Genomic DNA, 22,508 nt, shown 5'->3' with positions numbered 1-22,508 from the left:
CTACGAAGGAGGACAAGAAGCTGCCCTACCACTAAAACTTTCCCTCACTGAAACTCGAGTTGAAGAACATTTGCAAAGGCTTTCTTTGTTATTGCAATTCATCCTCATAAGCAAGTCTGTTTTCTTGGTGTTTCACACTGAAACACACAGAAGTTTACCCAGGAAAACTGGTACAAGATCTGCTAAAAAGATCTACCACAAAAAGAAGCAGCAAGCCCAGCTCAGCATCATTCACGTTCAGTGGTTTCTTCTGTCTTTCCTCTTCTACTGAAGGGACAGAAAGGATCTGGGGAAAAAAAAATTAAGAACAGATAGGTGTTCCCCTCTGTTCTCCCCTCAGATCCCTGCAATTGTGTTTGGTGAAGAGCAAATTTCAATTGGCCAAATCCCTACTGAAAGTGTCTTCTGCTGCCTTGCCTTGTTTGTTTGTCCTTCATCTTGTTCCTTGCCCATAATTTAGGTGCTTACTCTCTGGAGCCTGCAGAGCACTCATCCTCTTTTCTGAGCCCTGGTGCAATGTGACATTTTCAGCTCTGAAGGCGGCCTCCAGATTGTTCTACTGCTGAAACTGATACATTTTTAGTAGTAACATTTCCTTTTCTCCCCTCCTGATTTATTTCTCTCCTTGATTTCATTCCTCCACCTTCTTCTATATGACCTGCTTTTATATGGGTGACATCTGTGGGTGCAAGAAACCCTCAATAGCTTTGGAGCTTGGAAGCAGAGACACCTATTTGTCAGGATCACAAGCCATCTTCTCCAGTAGAAGTACAAACTCACATTTCAGGCAAACAAAGCCTTTGCTCCCTTCAAGACAGGTAAAAGATGTCACATAGAGGCCAAAATAATTGTTCATTCTTTCTCCTTTCTTATCATTGACACCAAAAAATGGACTTATTGGAACCTAAATTCCCAGTAGAAATATTCCTATTAACTACTTCATTTTTATTACTCAAATATTTGTTGCTGCAGCATTTAAACTTGATCAGTCTCTTCTTTCAGTAACTCAGCAAACTCACTAAAGCAAAACTCAAATATGAGATCAAGGTCTCATATCTCAAACAAAACCTTCACAGATCAAAGCTGAACTCCTAAATTAGGTCACAGAAGACCCACTGCCTTACTGACACACATGAAAAAAAATCTCCAAAACAAAAGTTCAACATTTTACTCTGCAGAAATTATATCATTGCCATCAAGAGTTGTGATTTTGGACCTGATGTGAGTTTCTATGAAAAATTAGTAATCGATTTTATCTTGAAAATTGCTTTTATTGAGGTTAGAATATGCTCTAAGAACCATTTACAGTGATTCAGATGAGAAATTCAATGACTTTATGCAAAACTGGTAGGTAAGAATTAAAATAAAATATTACACTCAAACCCCAGCGAGAGACAGAATTCAACGATACCAGGTGGAACTTGAGTTGAATTCATTTAAGCTGGAACCTCCTCTGTTGCAAAAACAATTTTTAAAGTATCTTGTCCTTTTAGCTCAACACTGTTAACTTGCACAAAGGTCATACACCTTGCAAATCTCTATCAATTAAAATCTACTTTAGATCACAGCAGGTTTGAGCCAGTCAATTATCATTTTACCTCCTCATTATTGAAATGTGCTACCTGTGTCTTCATTTGTAATTCACATTCATACTCTGAAATCTTGCTTATTCCCTTTGGAAATCATTGCCTTCACTGGAATAAACTCACCCTGATAGATAACAGCTCTGTTAGCACTCAGTAATCTAGATCAGATTATTAGATTAGGGCTGAATGTGCATTAGTATAATAAGACAGAAATCTATTTCAAATAGAGTGCAAACAAGCCCTACTTTAGAAAACAAATGACACAACTCATCTTTGAGTACCCCATTCAGTAGAGAACAAAGATGATTTGCTGAGAAAGCCTGGAGGAGAATGTGATTTGTGGAATGGGCAGAGGTCCAGAAAACATTACATCTTGCTGGTCCTTTCCTTCTTTCTTTATAATAAGATCATCCTGAGAGCCAACATCCACTTATATACTAATTATAAACAAAAATAAGCCTCCTGAATTTTTGCTATTATGCTGGAAAAAGATCCTAAGTCTGCTTTGAACAGTATATAAACAGTGGTCCAACTTTTTCAGTTTTCTGGAGTCTTTCTTTCATAAATTATGCAACAAAAAGACATGAATCTTACTCTAAGCCTTTCCCCAAAACTGTTTCTAGGGGTTTTTGCTTTGGAATCTTCCTGTTCCATTCTATAATCTCTTCTGCCCCAAAGAGACTCTTCAACTCTTTATCCTTGCTCAAGTTAATAGGGCTCCGAGGATTTAGCAGAATAATTCTTCATCTCCAGGAAGGGCTCAATAGTTTCAAAATGTGATGACTTAACAACACACCTTTATCCACTGACAAATTTCTTGCATTTCTCCCTCTCTTACACTAAAACAGAAAATTCAACTCAATCCATTCTAATTCCTAGATCCATTTTTCATTTCTACAAACTCCCAACAGAGACTTCTGAGCTGCAGTGTCTTTGGCTGAGATGTATGACAGGGTTCTACTCAACCCACTTTTTTGGTTCATCTTTGGGGTTAGAGGTCTCTTCCTGTGTCTTTTTTTCTCTGGACGGGACAGGCAGGAGGATTCTGGAATACTCTTGCATCATTCAAGCAAAAAAGCTCAGCTGTGAAACCTCTGCCCTGTGATCTAAGTATAACTTCTGACCACATAAATCAGATATAACATCAAATATTCCTTGAATATTTTATATATATATAATATATATATAATATCTTGATTTGATGATAGATGAAGACTGAAGATAAAAAGAGAAATGGACCTCCAGCTTCCCCCTCCTGGTGGGTACCCATAGGTACTCAAATATCTTACCCCACACTGGAGGCTTGCAGAGCTGATGTGACTTCAGTGCCTCCTTAACATTATATTATTTAAATAAAATTGGAATATAATGTAAAAATAATTCAAATATCACTTTATACTATTTAAATTCCTAATATTTTTAATTTTCTAGGAATCCCTGCTAGCCAACAGGTCTGCTTTTCTAATTTTATAAAACTCTTTGTGCTTTGAGGCTTCATTGAGATGGATTACAATCTTCTACTCTTCTGCTTGCAATTCTGCTGGAGTTTTAGAAGGAAATCAAAACCGGACATGAAAAAAATATTTCGACTGCCAATTAAATGTTGTGAAAAAAGAGTTTAATCTCAATGGACCTCGAAGTTGACAAAGTCATTGTTTAATGTGTTTAGATACAAAGCTAAAAGAAATTTGATAACAGCAATAAGGCACTTCCAAGAATACCGTTACCATGAAATAATTACATCCCAGTAGGATTAGGGGTAATCAGCCACTCTGTGCCTCAGTACACCTCGGGGGGTGATTATCTTACCAAAACAACACCACCCATTGTGCTGCACTGCTTCAATGTGTTCTGATAAAATAACATACTTTTAAAGTTTGTGTAGCTGTTTGTGTCAGCAGAGGAGCATTATTAGAGTCAAATTATAGTCATCGTGTGTTTTCTTTTCCACAGTAAATTTGTACTTGGAAAAAATTTAAATCCCACTGTAAATTTGCAAACATATTCATTACAAAAATATGTTCAGCATTTAGACTGCAGCATAAATAATCAGAATTAGGACATTCACATTTATCTTGGCAGCCTGTACTTCTTTTACGGCTTTAACTTGTGCCACCATTTTAATGTTATTTAAATATGGAATTGTACTTAATGCATTTATAAATTGCTAGAATGAAGGAAAATAAAGAAATTATTCATAGAAGATTATGAGCCACACAGAATATTATTTATTTACTTAAATGACCAAAAAAATAAAGCAATAAATCTTAGTCTCTCTCAAATAAATGAAACTATTATGCCAGATTGAATGTATTTATTTATACTAATAAAAAATAATACCTCCACAGGTATTACTTGGCTGTTATTTGTTATGCGCTGTCAGTGTTTTAGGAAATATAAAATCAAATAAAAATGCATGCAAGGACAAGAGTTCAACAGCATTAGTTCATACAGTAGAGTACTGGGGCACCACACGGGTTCTGCTGATTTCCTGAATCTTCCATGGCAACCCAGGGCTCAAACCCACCTCTGAGACTGGACCATCACAGGCACCATTTCTGCAGTCACAGGTAAGAGATTCTGCATCATTTACCAACCCCTACAGACAGATCTGGTGGTGGCATTTTCTTTGTCCTGCAGATATTCAGGGAATTTGTGAGATCAAACAAACTTGTCCCAATTCTTTTATTACCCAAACTTACCACTGGCACTTGAGTTTGCAGACTCAGCATAAGAAAAAGCAACTTATCCTGGGCACATGAGAAGCCTTGGCATTGGAGAGGCACAGAAAGTGCAAACAATAAATTACAAATGAAAAGAGATTTATCAAGAGCAGCGACTACTCAGAGAAAGATCATGTTTTGGTCTTCTTGACCTTTCTGAAGACTGACTTCCTGGCTTACTACCAAGAACTTTAAAGACTGTTATAAATGGTTGACTCAGCTAGTCTAGAAATTAATTATGCAGGCTAGAGAGGGAACTTAGCTGACCACATATACTACCATCTTTTGAATGACTATTTTGCTTTGAATGAAAAGTCAAAGGGAAATTAAAATGGTTTTCTTTATGACTGTTTTAAGGAATTTTAAGCCCATGATTGAAAGATAAATATAAAAATGTGCATTTTTATAGTGCATTACTCAGGAATCCCAAAAAAACCCAGTCATCCCCATCTTACAGATAAGAAAACTGAGGCAAGGAGACAATAAAGAACAAGTACACCCAAAAAAAACTTACTGCCTTTTACTGACAGAAACTTCCATTAATACATCCCAGGATTGTGTTCTGTTAGTACTTACTACATCATGTCATTTTTACACCAGCTTCTGCTAGAAAAACTTATCTTTCAAGAGCACTAACATTTCAATGTTCAGGAAGCCAAACTGAGAATAAATAATAAAAACATCCTTCTCCCATATGCACTGTCTTCTTTCATAGGACCCCTCTGAATTCACCTATTTTCTGTTCATACTGAGAACATCTAAATAAAAGTGCTAATGCTGCATGTTTGAAGAGAATCAAAGCTGAAATCAAAGAGCAAAATGTCTTACTGTGAAGGCACCCTTCAATTTGTTCTGTGTCATTTTTCAGACAAAGAAATAAAAGGCTTTGCACCATCAATAGGGCTTTGTTTAAACTCTGCATCACAAGACTTGTAAATCTACTGCTCCAAAATTTCTCCTACAGTCAGCCAAAATCAATGATCAAATTAAAGGCTTCCAAAGGACTTTTTTTTTTTTTTCAAATTCTGAAAACTATTTATTTTGAGGGTTAATCACTGCTGTTTAAATCTCACAGTGGAACTAGTACATGCACATGAAATGAAGGAAAAATGTTGCTTTACCTATTTGTTTTTTCTTATACCTGTAACTGCAGCAGCGCCTGAAATCAACAGCTATTTTTGGGCTTTGTGTGCTTTTCATCAAATTGCAGTCAGTAGAAATTTTTTCCCTTGTGATCTTCAAAACTCTGATATATGTGTCATAAAAATCTATTCATAATTCAATATTCACATTAACACCAGTGCCATTTGGGAATACATCATTTCGACAAGGACTCAAAACACTTACATAAGGATGAGAAAGATTTCCTTTCTAGTTAGGCATAACAGGGCAGATCTTAGTCTGCTTCACATCTCCTCACAACAGGCACAAAGCCAAAAAAAAAAAAAAAAACAAAAAAAACCCAAGCAAACAAAATAAATGAAAAAGAAAGGAGGCCAGTGCAATTAGCTACCTTGAAATCCCTGTCAGGGACTGGAAATACTGGGTACCCAAGGAGAAAATAGGTGTTTGGGAGCATCCCGACCCCAGCCACTTCTGGGTTTCACAATTAAAAGCCACAACAGCAATTCAGAAATTGAGGGTGAACTGAAGAAAATATCAGAGGGTCAAACCCTACCCTCTGTATCTGTAGGCAACCACGATGGGTAAGTTTCTTCATGAACCAAGCAACCTCTGCGTCACCTGACTGTGATGTGCTCCCACACTGCTCCTGCTGGAGTTCTCCTACTATTACCAGTCTATATGCAGTGTATTACACTGACCCTCCTTTGGTCACACCAGAGTTCTCACCTTTGAGCCCCCCTATTAACTACAAAATTGTGAAATGCCCCTTAGCAGACAGAAGGAACTGGGTGAAGGAGGGATTCTTACAGCCCTGCTGGCACCATATTTCACTTTGCAGAGCCACGCTCAAGCTTCTCCTTTTTCCATGCCAGAGGTACATAATTATTTATCTGTTACTCTTCTCTTCTGCTTGCCCATCCCAGCTTTGGATCTCCCTCCAACTGTCTGCACTTCCTTCTCTCTCCTTTTCCTCTGGCCATGGTCTTGGAGCTGTCGTGTCCCCCTGTACAAAGCTGTGAGAGTTTCACTTTCAGTGGTCCCATTGATTCTCAGCTGATCATCTTTCTCAGTTTGTTCAAGTTCTTGCCTACAACAGTTGATTTGAGTTGTTCTTTTCATGTCTCAAAGTAGAGACAGTTCAATCTAGCTCTTAGCTGTCATTAACTTAGCCTTAATGCAGTCTCTAAAATCCTGATTTAACTTCCATTCTTCATTTGTGAATCTCTGTCCTGCAGCCAGCTTGTCACTTGAATTCTTGTCTTCCTTTGGCTCTCTCTGTCACCTCCCAGTTTTCATTCTTTCTCCTTCTTTACATTTTAACATTTAACATTTTAACATTTCTACCCTTCTTCCAGCTTCCTAGGTGGTTCCACAGAGCTGCATCCATTCTCACCCTTTTTACGCCTATCTCACTATTTCTTTGGATAATTTCATCAAAACGACAAACTCTGTCATTGCCCTCAGGCTGATGCTTCACAGATCTGCTTTCCAGCTCAGGCAGATCTGCCCGGGCACTCTCTTTCAGCATCCTCCACAAGCCAAGAAGTCATCCAAAGGCCAGGAAGTTTTCAGCTGAGTCCCAGAGGACCCTTACACCCAGCGCAGACACAAGCAGTACCCTCACATGCCCAGCCCACGTGCATCATCTCTAACTCAGAGCTTACTCCTGCTTCTCACATCCAGGCTGGTTCCAGGAGGTCTTTTCTCTTAACTTTCTTGTGCATCCACATGGTCAGGCTTCCATCCAGGATCCCAGTGCAGAATAGAATCTGATGGTGCTCTGGAGCAGTGGAACTTTCTGCAGCCTCATTGTCTGAAGCACCAGCTGCAGGCAGTGCTCTTGGTGGAGGAGTGAGGCACTGTTTTTTAAGGTATATATTTTGTTTGTATGTAATACAGCTTGTCAGATCAACAGATGCCCCAGACACCTCAATGATCTCTCTGCTGAGGTATTTCAAAGCTGTGTCTTGTTACCAAAACTTTATTTTAGTGTTTTATCTCTTGCTAGACGTTTCTTCACATGACGCAAAAAAAAAAAATGAAGCTCTAAGAGTGAAAATACATCTTTTCCCTAAACTCAAAAGTTTCCCCAAAGGATTCCACAACTGCTAACAGTAACAGTGGCTACATTTTTTTCTCCTCATTTTATCCAGCATGGGTCTCTTTCCAATGCTCACTACCTGTATTTTTCTTCTCAAAATAAAATAAAAAAAACAACAAACTTTTCTTGGAGTAAAAGAAGCACTTAGAACTGCTGTTAACATTTCTTCAGTATTCTAATGAACTTAATAAGCTCCCATGATGCTCCTTATAATGCAGAGAAACCTTCCAAAATATTAAAGTGACTTTGTTTACTCCAGCAATAAGGAATCTTCCAGGTGACTGGGGCAATGCATCAATATTACACATGCTCTTAATGCTGGAAAGGAGCTCACCAGAGGAAACAATTCTTCACTTTGAAGCTTTTTCGTATTTCTGAATGTGACTCAATTACATAATTCTGCCTGTACATGTATTTTTTGTCTCACCTGAAATATCACTTGATTTATGATGAAGTCATATTTTCTCACCCAGTTCTAATTTCATTTATACCACACTTACAAGTTCTCTATAATTCAGTGGAAGTTGCAGTTTGACACCATTCCTCTGACACCAAAACGAGCTCCACGAGCTAATGAAGTCCCCTGACTCTGCCAAGAGTTTTGAGATAAGGAAAACTTATTTTTAAATATTATTTTTTCTACATGGGATATAGACCCTCAAGAAATTATTTTAAACAAATAAAAGCAATTTATATAAATTATTAGAGCAAATGCATAATAATCCTATTTTCAAAAAATATTCTTGTGTAGAACCCATGTGATATGTAAAACTTCCTAGCATATACATGAGTAATCCTTAAATAATCATTACAGATATAACATTAAATATTATATATGTATTATATTCATTACATATAATTGTCTGAAGTATTCCTAGCATTGCATAAGTAATTATTTGAGGCAAGACTTCAGCTGAAATGAGTTTGTTGTCACCATCAGAGCAACAGATGGGGCTTGGCAAGGCTCAGTCTGCTCCCAGTTCTGCCAGTGCTTCACGAGTTGATTTAATCAGTGAATCACCTCACTTCCCCATCTATAAACAGGAAATGGTTACAGCCCCCTCTGTAAGGCATTTTGAAATCCAATGATTATGCAAGTAAATATTTCACATCTCAAATTTGTGGTTAACTGAATGTTTAAACTCTCAGGGTAACTGAATTTGTGTAAGTAGCTGTTTATTGAATGTAACTGAATCAGAATTAAGCAGCTACCTGAGATACACTTTTAAATAACTCTTAGAGACGTAAATCATTTTGAGGCTGAATTTTTGGGGTGAGAAAGTCGAATGTGTTGCTAACAGGAATTACTATAAACTGCCTTTTATCCTCAAAATATGTAGACATGATAAGAGAAATTAAGATGCTGAAATGGACACATTAGCAGTAACAATAGACTTCGATTTAGAAACTGATTAGGACAAAGGGGGAAAAATAAACATCAAAAGAAGCAGTTTGTAGAGTGAGTTGTTCCTAAGAAGGAATCCTGGATGAAGGTGGAGCGTGGGACAGCTGGAAAAAGGGCCCCTGTGCCGTGCTCACACACAGCTCAATCCCACAGGATAACTCCAGCCACACTGGCTGGGAGCAAAGGGCCAGATCACAGGCAGCAATTAAATTGTGCAATTAAAAGGTGCTGCAGTTTGCTCGTCATTAGGAGATTTAATGCAAGAAATAGTGCACTTTGCTGGCTCAAGACTCAACACATGTTCTGGAAATCAGCACGCTTCCTTATGCCCAGGGATCAGGCAATCAGCGAGGCTGTGCTTGCTTTTGTCACTCCCAGTCACCAGTGGAAGGCAAGGAACCACCATTATCCTCTCCACACACGCTATTGACTCTTCTGCATTGTTTATTCTGCATTAGCAGCACCTCCTTTCCAGACACCCCTCACAAAAATACAAAATTACAAGATTTAATAAACCTCCAGGAACAATTAAGAAGCTTAGTTAGGAAGCTCACATGTTGAAGGAATACATCAGCTGCAGTGTTATCACACCAGCTGGATCTTACTCTGCCTTTCCACAGGGATTGATGTTTCCCATTATGATCATGTGTTTTGGAAATTAATAACATTAACATGGAAAAATAAATATACTTAGTTAATAGCCTATTAGGTGATTCATTTACTGGTAGCTCAGTTGTATTGAAAATTGCTTACATTTGTATAATAGCAGATTATGGTCACAAGCCTTAAATTTCCAACAGGCTGCTCTTTCACAACACAAAATAAAAATTTAAAATTTTGAAAATGGTGGGGGGAAGATAGAAAAAGATGTACACCATCCCTTGGCATGGAATGTTACAACAGAAAAGGGCCTGCCTTGCTACCTTAACAGTTACATGTGATCAGGAAAAGAGAAGTTTTGGGAAGTAGAAGAACACTTTGAAAATATATACTCACATATTCTTCTTTTGCTAAACTGGATCTAACCCTGGAAGATATTTCTTCTGAAATTAGCTAAAGCATCAGTCCTTTCTAATTGCAGGTTTTGATATTCTTTTTTCTATGCTTCAGCTTCATAATCTTCTACAACTCTTAAAGGAAGAGGTTATATATTATCATGCAAAGCCAGAACGTTTTTATATTTCCATCTGCTTCTACTACACTCTCATTTTATAGAAAATCATTTTCATTGCACCTTCTTTCTTTAATTTTACTGTCTGTTTACTTCTCCAAAACAAATTAACAAAAAAAAAAAACAAAAAAAAAAAAAAAAAAAAAAAAAAAAAAAAAAAAAAAAAAAAAAAAAAACCCTTAATATTCCACAAAATTCTTATGTAAGAAAAGTGCTTGAAGCACCAAAGAACAATGCTTGGGAATTCACATGAAGGATGGGCAAGCAATTAAGTCATGAAACTGCAGCTGGGGAGATGCAGTGGCAGCCCCAGTTTCCCTCCTTAAAGGAAATTCCTTCTTAAAGGAATTTCCCTCCTTAGAAGAATTTATAATCCTTATTTTTTCATGTTAACACATCTGAACTGCCACATTTTAATATAAATTATGTACAGAAATAAGGAAGGCATAACAGGGGAAACAAGTTATTCAGTAAAGTGAGTGCACCAGTGATTTAGTAGAAACATAAGGTGGAGATTCTTTAAGAAGAAATAAAGAGTCAAACTCTTTGAGGCATAAAGATGTTCTAAAGGAAGGAGAGAAGGAAAATGTTACAAAGGATATTTGACTTTCTATGACATATATAAAATTGACCAAAAAAACTTTGATTAAGAAAGACCAGGCAGAAAGGGATTGAAGAGAGAACATAATTTTTTTTTTCCAGAAAGACGATAAAAATTTAAGGTAAAAAAAAAAATCAAATGGCTTGTGATGAGAACAAGCAGTAAACATTATGAATTTTTAAAATGTGTTTGAAGGATGAGAATCCTGCCTGAGAACAGAGAGAGGAGAATGGCTAATTAAAGCTACCAAGCAAATGCAGTGCCTGGGCTGTTTCCTCACACTGGTGTCAGAACCCCACGCTCCTGTATCCAGTTCAGCAGGCAGGTTGCTTGGCTTCACTCAAAATGTTCTTTATTCTGGTAACACAGAATTTCTATCAGAGCTGGGTGTTTGCACCCTGCAGCCTCCTGTTACAAATCAGCTGCTCAGCCCCATCCAGTTTTGCTGCACACACAGCGCTGCTCCCTCGAAGCTCTGCTGCACAAGCAGAACCTTTCCACGAGCTGCTGAAGTTTCATTTTCTGTTTGTTGCCAAACACCCATCTTCTAGTTTTTAAAAAAATTTCCCATTGAATTTTTCTGTGAACTGATTATTTTGTACTGAGTGCAGATGGAAACAGCCAGTGTGGGTAAGCTTGCAGAAATATTTTCCAATGCAGTGGGCAATTTTTCATTCGTGGGTAATTTTTGAATAATCCACAAAAATTACAGAAATTTGCCATTTTTTCCTCTAAGGATAATTTTGATTTTCTTTTACTAGTTTGAGGGTGAAAAAAGTAGGAAAAAAATTTAAAATCCCAGCTCCACTCTTTCTTTATTTTTCTAAGGGAAGGAAATCTATTGTATACCATGTCACAAATTTCAGCTGGCATGAATATCATAAATATACTTGTAATTTTCCTGTAAATTCATAATTTTAATGTCCCAAGTGTCTGAATTTTGGAGACTGAGTGCTTGGGCTTCTGAAGTCAATTGAGAAAATCATCAAAGAATTCAATTAGGAAAAAAGGAACTGTAATTGTTGCTTCTGGCATTCACTCTGGATTTAGTTCCCTGTATCCACTAGACCACAAAAGACTATCTAAAATTGTTTAAGTTTGATCATAATAAAAAGAATCTTTCTTTTCTGGTTCCATTAAGCAATCTCAATTTTGCAGGATGTAACACTGAAGTTTGCACATTACATTCCTGGAAGCTCAATTTTCTATTCGCTAGTGGGGAAAAAAAGAGGAGCAAAGTAGTTTTCACTTGGGAAAGAAATAACCAAATGACAGCTCCATGTACAAATGTATGCTACAAAATGTAATTTTTGGGTGGCTTGACTACAGGAGGAAGGGAGGTCAAAGATGCTATTAAAGAAAAAGAGGATCTATCTCTAGGCCATTTAAATAATAACATGCGATTGCTTCTCGTGGTGTATTTCCTAATGTCTCATTCATAAGAGTTTGAAGTAATGAGATTTTCACAGTTATCTTTTGAAGAATATTCTGTAATCCAGTGACTGAATCCAGACTTGAGTCAAGCTCCTGAAAGAGTTATACACCCCCTGAAATAAGAGAGAACTGGGAAATAAATGCAAGACTTTACAGGATTAGCCCTTGGTACCTCATTCCCAGCTAAAAGGGAGGAAATTCCAAAAGAGTAACATAGGGGAAGAATGCAAAGCAAATTAATTAATTAATGTTAGTTTATCTTTTTCTCTGGAGTGTAGATATGCCACAAAAGCGAATCATCTTAAGTAACACTTACAAAGGAAGCAGATTTTGGTTGGCTGGGGAAAGTTATGCAAGATCAGAGGAAAAAGGGGGCAAAGAAAAGGTCAGGCTTCAACTCATCCACATCTCTTGAGTGTTTGGAAAAGCTAAAGTGGGAAATGGTGGCCTGAGCAGCCTGAGGACAGCAGAATTGTGAATGTGCTGCTGAAAGTCCAGCGCACCAGTAAGAACTCCAGGCTGTCTCCTGGCTTGATCCATGGCTGGGCTCTGAGAAATTAAACCAAGCTAAATTCAAGAGGAAATGAAATCTCTCAGAAGCCTTGCAGGACAGATAACTGGAAGGTTTTTTTTGGTGAAAAAAAGTAGGGGGAAATCTGGCACATTTGCAATTTTTGCATGTTACTGGAGCATTCAAATATGACCTAAAAATCTGTATCTGACCCAGAGGAAGTTTTTTACATTGTCTTCATAACTATTGATGCCTGTAGTTAAGCACAGTTAAGATTTTCTATTCAGCATCCAGTTTTACTTTGCACCTAAATCTCTCTCAGAGTGACAACGGAAAATTTCCAGATGGGATGTTTAGTTTTGTACATTGGTTGACTTTTTTTCTCTTGAGAAAAGCAGCTGAGCTGTTTTATTGGAAAGAAGTCTGGTGAAACCGTGCTTTTTGCATGAAAACATTTGGGACAGTCTTATCTAAAACTTTTCTGCTGGGAAGCAGAGACTGAATTTTCAGGAGAGGGACAAATCACACAGAAGGAAAATCCTGTTGCCATATCATTAAAGTATTCAAATCTGGACGCGTTTTCAGGCTCCGAAAATATTTGCTCTGTTAGGAACCCACTAGAATTTCATAGCTAATTTCTCAGCTCACTGCCCTGAGCCCTCACAGCTCCCTCAGGGTGAGGGGACGTTGCCTGCAGAGCCTCTTGCCCACGCTCGAGCAGTCCCAGCGCAGCCGGATCTCGGTGTGTTCTTCCATGCAGCTGTTCCTTGGAGGAGACAAATTCTCCTGTCAACGACCCTTGCACAGTTGGATGGAAAGCAGTCACTTCACCTTTTCTCTACAATTAGTGCTTCCACCCTGTCCAAGGGGAAAGGAGTCAAAGCCATTCTGGGCTGGGATGCAGAGTGGAATTGTATATATATGTGTTTAAAATATATATGCAAATAATTTATATATATAGATATACAAATTTAACATATATTTATTTAATATATATATACATTTAACATGTACGATACACACGTATATATAAACACCTTTGAGAGCTCCATTACAAGACCCTATGTCAAAAAAAAAATTATTAGGGTTGTAAAAATCGATTTCTCCAAAAAGAAAAATGTCAAAATGAGGACTGCACTTGGACATTTCTTTAGCTCCCACAGAAACAAAGCTCCTGATACAACTTCTATGTATGTGACTGTATTAATTTTTAAAGACAGGAGTTCAGAATTGTGAGTTCAAGCATAGACAGACAGGGTTTGATTTGCAAACAAGCAAACATTCACCTCTGTAACTGAGACCAGCAGAAAATGCAGTTTGAACATATAGCATGCTACCGAAGACACGTTACTTTGCAAAAACTAAATGTGAGTAATTTCAAACTGGATTTACAGCATTAACACTCCCTTTTAATCCTCGTTCTAGGTCATAGTCACGCAGGGGCCAACATCTGCAGGGGTGTCATGCTAATTAATTTAGCCACAACACTGAAAGCATGATGCAAAACCACTAGAAGGCTATTTATGTGATTTGTTGATGCAAGGCTTCAGTAGCACTCTGTAAATAACCAAAGAAAAAGGACTCAAATAAATACTAACCAAGTACTTATTCAGTAGGTACTCTGTATGCTGAGCAAAGCAAAGCTTATCTGGAACTAGGAAAGGGGTGATTTAAAGTTTCATAGGTGACTTTGATCCTGGGATTTCTAAGTGCTTGACTTACTTGACTTTGTACTCTGAGCTTTTTTTTTTCCCCTTAATATTAGTATTGGTTTGGCAAGGTCATTTTTATGTAAATTGGACTAATTTAATGATACTGGGTGGAATTCAGACTGGAATGTAGAAAGCCCCCTACAACACTGATGAAATTTAAAGGGTTCCATGTTGTAATTAAAGGTGTGCTAAATTGATACAGAGGAAAATCTGTCTGGAGGGAGCATAATGACCACCCTTGTAATGAGTCACTCCAGGCAGAGAAATGTTCAGACCCATAATGTCAAAGTCACCTGCCCACAAAGGCAAAAGAGTAAGAAAGGCAACCATGTATGCATTTGACATTTCCATTTCCTTGGTGATTTCTCTTCTATCAGCAAACAGTGCTCCGAGTATCATCATCACTCAGAAATAATCAGAACCGTTGCCACTTCTTCTAGAAACAAAGTCCAGAATTGAGAATCTGTCTTTCAGGATGAAAAATCTGTGCAAAAGGTCTGTTGTTCCCTTGGTGGGTATCATTTGCCTGAGCATCTCCTACATACACAAAGGAAGACTGTAGAATATGTCCAGCTGAAGCATACACAACAGCTGCCATTCAAAGCACAGAGTCCAAATAGATTTTGTCATCTTGCAGGGTTTGCTCAGATAGAAATCTGAGTATTGAATTTCTTGAAGAGAAAATTCAGGTCTCCCTATATCCTATTTTTGGTGCCCAAACCATCTTTCTGGGGCTGCCTGGGGCATCAGTTTGTTCATGATAATACAGACAAATGATAGGTGAAATTTCCCTGTTCTGCTGGGTGCCAACAGGAGGAGAAGGAAACTCCTGTGTTTGTAGGAGCAGGAGTTTTTGCTTTTGCCCCTTTTCAGATTCTCCAAAAGACCCCTGAGTGCATCTCCCAGGTACCTCCTTGAAGTGGTTTGTGTTTGACATCAGCTCCCAGGACCTCTCTGATGTGGGTCTCTAAATCATATCCCCTTGGCTGGTAATTGCTGCTGCAGCCTGCCAGACCTCCCTCCAACTGAGTTTTTTTCTTGTGGAAGACAAGAAACACTACTAAAAGGCTGTGATGCAGAAAACAAATTCCTCAAAACAAAGTGTGATTTATTTTGTCAAAAGTTGTACAGCACTCAGAGAAATGGAGTTAAAATGGCAGAGCCCAAGGCAATACTGTTACTGCCTGGCATCACCATCAGCCTCCAGGGAGATGTGATTTAACCTCCATGTCCCCTGCTCCCTCAGGTACCTTGTCACAGCTGCCCCAGCCCGTGGCTCTCAATCACCTCCAGCAGCCCATGGCAGCTGCCTGCTTCTCTCTCCACCAGGTTACAACACTCCAGCCTTGTTCCACATCAGGGTCTTCTTGCCTCCTCCTGCTCTTTCTCAGCAAGACAGCCCTGCTGTTGCTATTAAAACTCTGCAGCTGCAGCTCATGGATATAAATATGACCACTCTGTTCAAGTACTTCTGAAGTGCTCTTTTTTAGCTCCTTATTTTGCTTTTCTTGCCTGTTTTTTTTTTTCCCTCTTCTTTGTTCCGTTATCTCCCTCTTACATATTTCACTTCACATGATGGAACTCACTCCACAGACCCAGACAGACCCTATAATCATAGAAAATAATTCCAAGATACAGGAATGGAAGTACTGAGCAGAAAGAGAAGACCTAGAATTTATACCTGCTCCCAGAAAAGTGTCAAAAGCAAATCCCTGTAAGTGCAAAGCCCTTGCACTCAGCCCAGGGCTATTCCCATCCCTCCTGACCCCATAGCTGGAAGTCATGAATTTTATTACCCACTCTGAGACTTCTTCTTCCTCTTCCTTCAGGATACAGAATTCCACTCAGAAACTAGATTTAAATGTATACCGTAAGCAAAGACATCAATCTTGTCCTTCTGTGGTATTCACGCCACTGCAACTTTCCTTAGAAACCCTATGGAAATGACATTTTCTCTCCCACAGAAACCTGTAACTGCATTGTAAACATTCAACAGCAGCATTCAAGAGTTACTGGTCATGAAATGACATGGCTAAAGATCATGAAAGGAATTCCTTTAATGTCTACACCATGTCTACACTTGGATTTTCAGATTCAGCATTTAGTGATATTTGCTCCTATGTTAGCCAAGTCTTATCTTACAAAGTAATTTTCACTTTCTCACAACCCAGGGGAGTGGAGTTAACACCGACTAAATGAAATGCCATGGCATTTTTTCCATCTTTCTCAAATGCTGGGGGTGTGAAAGTCCAGAGAATGAGCCATAAACAGCAAAATCACACAGTAGGTGGGAAAAAATGGGGAGGAGGGACTGACTGGGTGAACCCTCCATGGCTGATTGAACAGGACAGCACATTTGGACTAAATTAAATTTCAGTGTTGAAATTATGTTGCAGTAGTGATGATCAGAGGAAAATATTGATAGCAATAAAACGAAATTCTAAAGAAAGTGGCAATACATCAGAAGACAGCATGTTGACACGATTTATGTTAATTTCTTCAGGTTTCATCCCCATCTGCATTAATGTTGACACCTCGTGTAACCAAGCAAATAACTCTCAAAGAGCCAAGGAGGGAAAGTAAATGATTGCAGCTGCCATTAGGCTCCTATATATTGTAGTAAGCAAAGGCACCAACTCATTATGACCTTGATCTAACAACCCCAGGGGATGGCTCATCAAGCTCTACATTTTTAAACATTATTTCACGGAGAATGTTTATTAATAAGTTACATTTCTCTTACCGGTTTTCAATTATAACAAGCAAAAAACAATGGCAGAGAAGAGAGAGGGAAAGTAAAAGCGAGGACGCAGAAGGAAATCTGAGGCAAGTGAATCACAAGCAATAAACAAACCTCTTTCTACAGTCAGGTGTGTTTTCAAAACTATTTAACAGGTCACAGGTATCAGGGGACACTTACTTAGGTGACCTTATCATTATGTTAGCAAGCGTCCTCTCCAATTCCATCACTGCAGAACCTGACTCTCTAAGCAGACTCTCAGGCATGAAAATAACTTTAAATAAATTGCAGCAAAGTCCTGTTGCCCTGTAATTCAGTCACTCTTGTGAAGCTTCTTGCAGGGGCTCTTTCCATGGGGAAAGAGGATACACTGAGTCATAAACTCTTATTTATTCAGGGCAGTGAAGGCTTGATTTGGGCAACTGAAGTCAATAGAAAAATTCCCACTTTCTTCAATGGACTTTGAATCCTTTGCTAAGTTCTCAAAAGGTGTTTGCCTTGGCTTTACTTCAGCTGTTGTCCCCTCTCCTTCAGGTGCAGTTGCCATTTGGTCAAATTAACTGCTGTCAGATTCAGGAGATAGATGGGATTTTGGATCTGGCTGTGTGACTGCCCCTGTTACATTTTCATTTTATAAACCTGCCGCTCCTGTTTTAATTTGAAAATTACTTTGTTACACTTAAATTGCTTTCAAAGGCAGCCTGTCTAGGCCAGCAGATGCACTAATGAGGGTTCTTTATCTTTAAAATGTGCAAAGGGTAATTTCCTTATTTAATTTTAAAAATATTTTATCTGTTATTTTTTGGTTCACATTTAATTCCAGAAAGAAGGGACAGAAACACAAAATGCTTTGTTGTAATCCTTAATGGATTAGTGGTATTGATCAAAGCTTTGGGTGCTGATGTGAATTTGTCACTTAATCTTATAGGCATGTTTATCTATTTACCAAGAATTCAGAGTGCCAGGCTAGCAGCACTACGAGCCCAAGGGCCAGTCCATCTCCTTCCATAGCTGGATACACTTGCTGAGGAAAAGAAATAAATGGTCAAATGATACATCTTTGTGTAGTATGGTGGGGATTGCTGTTTCTTTTGCTAAATCACAATTTCCCCTCAACTTCATCTAAACAGGGCAGTTTCATCAAGAATGGAGCAAAGCAAGACAACATTCTGTATTAAATTAGGTAGTAACATGTGCAGTGCATGTTAATGGGAAGAAAAGCTGCATCACTGGGATTTTATTTTTTAATTAGATACAATCAGTTTGACAAAAGGACATTGAGTGGTCTTGATTTTCACTTCAGAGAGATGTGATCATACTTACAATATATTTGTATGACAATTTTTTAAAATGCCATATTAGAATATTAATTAATTCTTTAAACACATCATTTTGGTAAATTAAATCCAAAGTGACCTTGAAGAAATGAGAGTCTCAGATCTTAAAAAGAGAAGTTTTTGGAGGAGAAAAAAAAGAGGTGGAAGAGGACTTATCCCAGCACTGGTGGGGCTGAGCAGGCAGGGGTGGGGAAATGGGCCAGTGTGGCTGCCAGCTGCAGAAAGGCAGAGGGCAGAGAGGACTTACTGTGGTGCCAGGGAAAGAAAATCTGCAATGAAAATGAAGATGGGAAAACAGAAAATCGCTGTCTATGCAATAGGTGCTGAGATGGTCCAACATTCGTAGTCATATGTCAGAAAAGGTGCAGTAAAAGCATTGCAGCACTGTGAGAACCAGTGCTGCAATGAAAACCAGTGCTGCAAACAGCTGCCAAATGGGCCAGGGAGGGGGCAAAGCACCACTGTGAATCATGGCTCCTTAGAATCCCACAGGATGGACAGCCACCTTCCATGTGGTGTGTTTTAGCAGACTGCAAGCTGAACCCAGATGTAGTGCTGCTTTCCATCCTCCAAATTTGCATGTAATATTTGCCCCTGCAAACTAAATTTCATAGCATTTTGAATGAGGTTTTTGCATATAATAACCCCTGATCTCTTTGATCTTTCTTGCTGCCTGGCTCCTGGCCCCTAATTCCTACCACCAACTCCAGTCTCAACCTGTACTTTCTGCCAGTCCTGTTCCTTTACCTGAATTGGATGCTGCTACTTACTCACAGCAACTTCCAGCTAAACTGACCTTCTCCTGCAGACTCAGGAGGCTCTAACATTTTTTAGCATTGGCACAGCTTAAATGTGTCAGCTGGGGCCAGTTCTGTTTCCATATGCTTGAAATGCCTCTTCTGTGGATATAATGGTTACTCTGGTTATAAATGGTTACAGTGGTTCTGTGGTTATAAAGGTTATACTTTAATCTAAAAGACTTTCTTGCTCTTTTCCTACCCAGAACAATTGCACACATTTCAAAAGCTGTGGATGATAAGTACAAAAGCCTGGCAGAACTGACTGGAGAGTTTTTCTGAAGAATTTATATGAACCACTCTCATCAGTGACTTTGTAAGAAGAGCATTAACTCTGATCTTCAGGAGCCACCTTCAGCTGTATCAAAAGTATCCCACTAAAACAGACCTCCAGGTCCTTCAGGATATCCTCAGATCCGTTGTACCCTCTTATCACTTTGGGTTAGTGAAAACACACTTAGACTGTAAATAACTTTTTGCATCTCTGTTTGCAAGTTTGCAAATGAGACTTCTGCAATTTATGTTTCTATCAGTGTATTCTTTCATGTACCAGCGCCTTAATTTTCTTTATTGAAGATATATTCCCATAAGACTGAGAGCTGCAATGACACAGCTCAGCAAAGTTCCTTAGCAGCACATAATTCACAACATTTTCCTCCACCTGCTCCAGGCTGGGCAGAGTCTCAAGCACAGACAGAATGAGAAGATCTATAGAAGGTCTATAAAGGACATTATCCCTGGAAAGAGACACTGGGATTTATAACCTATTCTCTCTGGGCTAATGCTTTAATGCAAGTAAAGGCCTACAGCTATAAACATTCTGCCAACATCACAATGAGAGTGACATCCACTAGAAATTAAGTATTCTTGTTTGATAAAATCATTGCTCATATTTTTTTACCAGAATAATTGCAAACATCATAGAATCATAGAATGGCCTGATTTGGAAGGGACCTTAAAGATCACCTGCTTCCAACCCCCCTGCTGTGGGCAGGGGCATCTTCCACCAAACCTGATTGCCCAGAGAACCATCTAACTTGGCCTTGAACACTTTCAGTGATGGAACATCTACAGCTTCTCTGGGCAGCCTGTCCAGTGTCTCAACACCCTCACAGTAAGGAATTTTTCTTTTAATACCTAATCTAAATCTACTCTCAGTTTGAAGCCATTCCCCCTTGTCCCATCACTACATGCGCTTGCAGGATGACTCCATGGTTCTTGTAGGCTTCTTTTATGTACTGGAAAGATCATGGAGGAAAAAATCAAACTCCTGTCCTGTGAGTTATCTTTCACCCAGTTTGAGCAGAGGAAAAAGTCACAAACCAAAACCTACCCTATATGTTCTGACCTGAAACAACAAAAACCATCAAATGGCCCTGCAGAATGGAAGCTCATGCACTGAGCTGGATGCACATGGAATCAGGTGCAAACTCCCTTTGCCTGATGCTCCCACACACACTGCACTTGATGCTTTACCATTTTTTCCCCATCTGGAGGAGATTCAGGTCTGGCAGCCTACAGAGTTGTCCCATTTCTGCATAAGCAGCAGAGGTTGTCTATAAGAAATGTAAGCCATTAAAAAAGGATGCTGAGGAAACTTTAAAAATGGAGCTGTTGTCAGCAGAGATTAAATTGTATACCAACAGCACAACATTTATGCACTGCTACTTAAACTGTGACAAATGGTTGCAACCATGATAGTTTCAAGATCTTTAATCTAAATGAATGGTGCTTTTAGCCTACCTCTGACTGGAATTCATTTTGGAAATAAAGAAGCATTTCCTTCTCATCTGTGTACAGAACTACACCAGCAATGACTGAAAGGGCAGGAGTTGCAGCTCTTGACAGAACTGTGGAGAACTGAAAGGATTGGAACAGGCTGTCTCTATGTATTTATTCCCTTCTGCGTCCCAAGCAATGTCTGCAATGTAAATTAAGATTTTACCTACCTGTTGACCTTAGAGAAATTGTTTTCAATGAGTTTTTTCTCTTCTTTCATTTTTCTTGTTACAACAACACGCATAATGTAAGCTCACATAAAACAGCAAAGATCACATTAAAATGTAATTTTTTTAATTGCAAACATCTCAAATAGCACTTTGTTCAAAAATAATTTCCATCATTATCAGTTTCAATTTAATATTAACTACTGGAGAAAACTGATGGCATAGGGAGTTTATCCTACTTGCACTGAATTTATTCCTCAGACACTCAGATGAAGGAATTAAACACATGATTCTTACAAGCAAGTATTTAAAAAGTTTTTATTTTAGTGTTTATAGTTTTGTAATACAATATTTATAAAATAATATCATTTCAAACATTCCAAGGTGTTCTTCAGTTGATAGCACGAAAGAAAAAATAACTCTTTTATCCTTCCCCCACTACCTACCCCATCCCCATCCCTGTTCTCAATCAGAGACTTGACTGTACCCCTTAGAGATTTTGGAATTAAAGGAAAAGGTAGGAAAAAAGAAACAGGAAGAGATGTTAGGTGGAAAACATTTCTTCAAAAGGAAACAACTCATCACAATTACAAAAAACGTGAATTCGGCATGCAACCAGGTGACCAGATTCTGATGCTTGTGGGACATTTTCAGCCCCCTTGCACAACAACATTTTCAGCTGCAGGGTGACCTGAGGTGTTGAACTGGGTAAAGACAATAAAAACAATCTTCCCCGTCCCGTTTTTTTTTCAGGGAAAATAAAATCTTTGCTCAGAAGAAATCCTTCCGGTGAAACGCTGAACTTGGAGCAAGGTGACAGTGCAGCTGAAGCTGCTGCGAAGAGCAGGAAGGCAGTGCCATCTCGTGGTGCCCGCGCTGCGCTGGGGATGAAGCGCATCCCGGCCATCCTCATCCTCCGCGCACAGCCGGCGGGAAAAGCAAGTCCCGGCAGCTTGGGAAGCTATAAAAATTTCCCGAAGGAAATAGATTTGGACAAGTGAGATAAAAGACCTTTAGAAATCCGTCAGATGCAGAGATGAGAGTGAATTTGTGCGCGGCGTTGCCTCGAGGCCGCCTCTGTCCTGGGAGGTTTCCAGCCCGCTGCGGAAACCGGGGGCGGCACGGCGGCAGCTCGGGCAGGGAGAGATGGCCTGGCCGCTGGTGTAGCAGCGACATCTGCCACCAGAACATCCCTTAGGACAGCAGAGCGCGGGTTTGGGGCAGATGGATGACCCTGGGCTCCTGTGGGCACAGGGGTGCCCGCTGAGTGACCCCTGCGCAGCCGTGCCCAGGCGCGGGCAGAACTCCGCCCGCAGCCC

The 22,508-nt window shown here is 39.2% G+C and overlaps 2 protein-coding genes across 2 annotated transcripts in view; one reads left to right on the top strand and one right to left on the bottom strand.

Annotated features, from left to right (window-relative positions):
• LOC128810364 (von Willebrand factor D and EGF domain-containing protein-like) overlaps positions 1-22,190 on the top strand; it is a 229,814-nt gene extending 207,624 nt beyond the window's left edge. The window contains exon 29 of the mRNA XM_053983162.1: positions 21,943-22,190. Coding sequence (XP_053839137.1) covers positions 21,943-22,190 — 248 coding nt within the window. The remainder of the gene's footprint in view (positions 1-21,942) is intronic.
• SPOPL (speckle type BTB/POZ protein like) overlaps positions 22,062-22,508 on the bottom strand; it is a 130,025-nt gene continuing 129,578 nt past the window's right edge. Inside the window, exon 13 of the transcript XR_008437864.1 lies at positions 22,062-22,150. The gene's annotated coding sequence lies outside the window, so the exon portion shown is untranslated. The remainder of the gene's footprint in view (positions 22,151-22,508) is intronic.

This window comes from Vidua macroura, chromosome 7, assembly GCF_024509145.1.
Source record: "Vidua macroura isolate BioBank_ID:100142 chromosome 7, ASM2450914v1, whole genome shotgun sequence".
NCBI classification, from domain to species: domain Eukaryota; kingdom Metazoa; phylum Chordata; class Aves; order Passeriformes; family Viduidae; genus Vidua; species Vidua macroura.
This window is presented reverse-complemented; position numbering and strand designations above follow the sequence as displayed.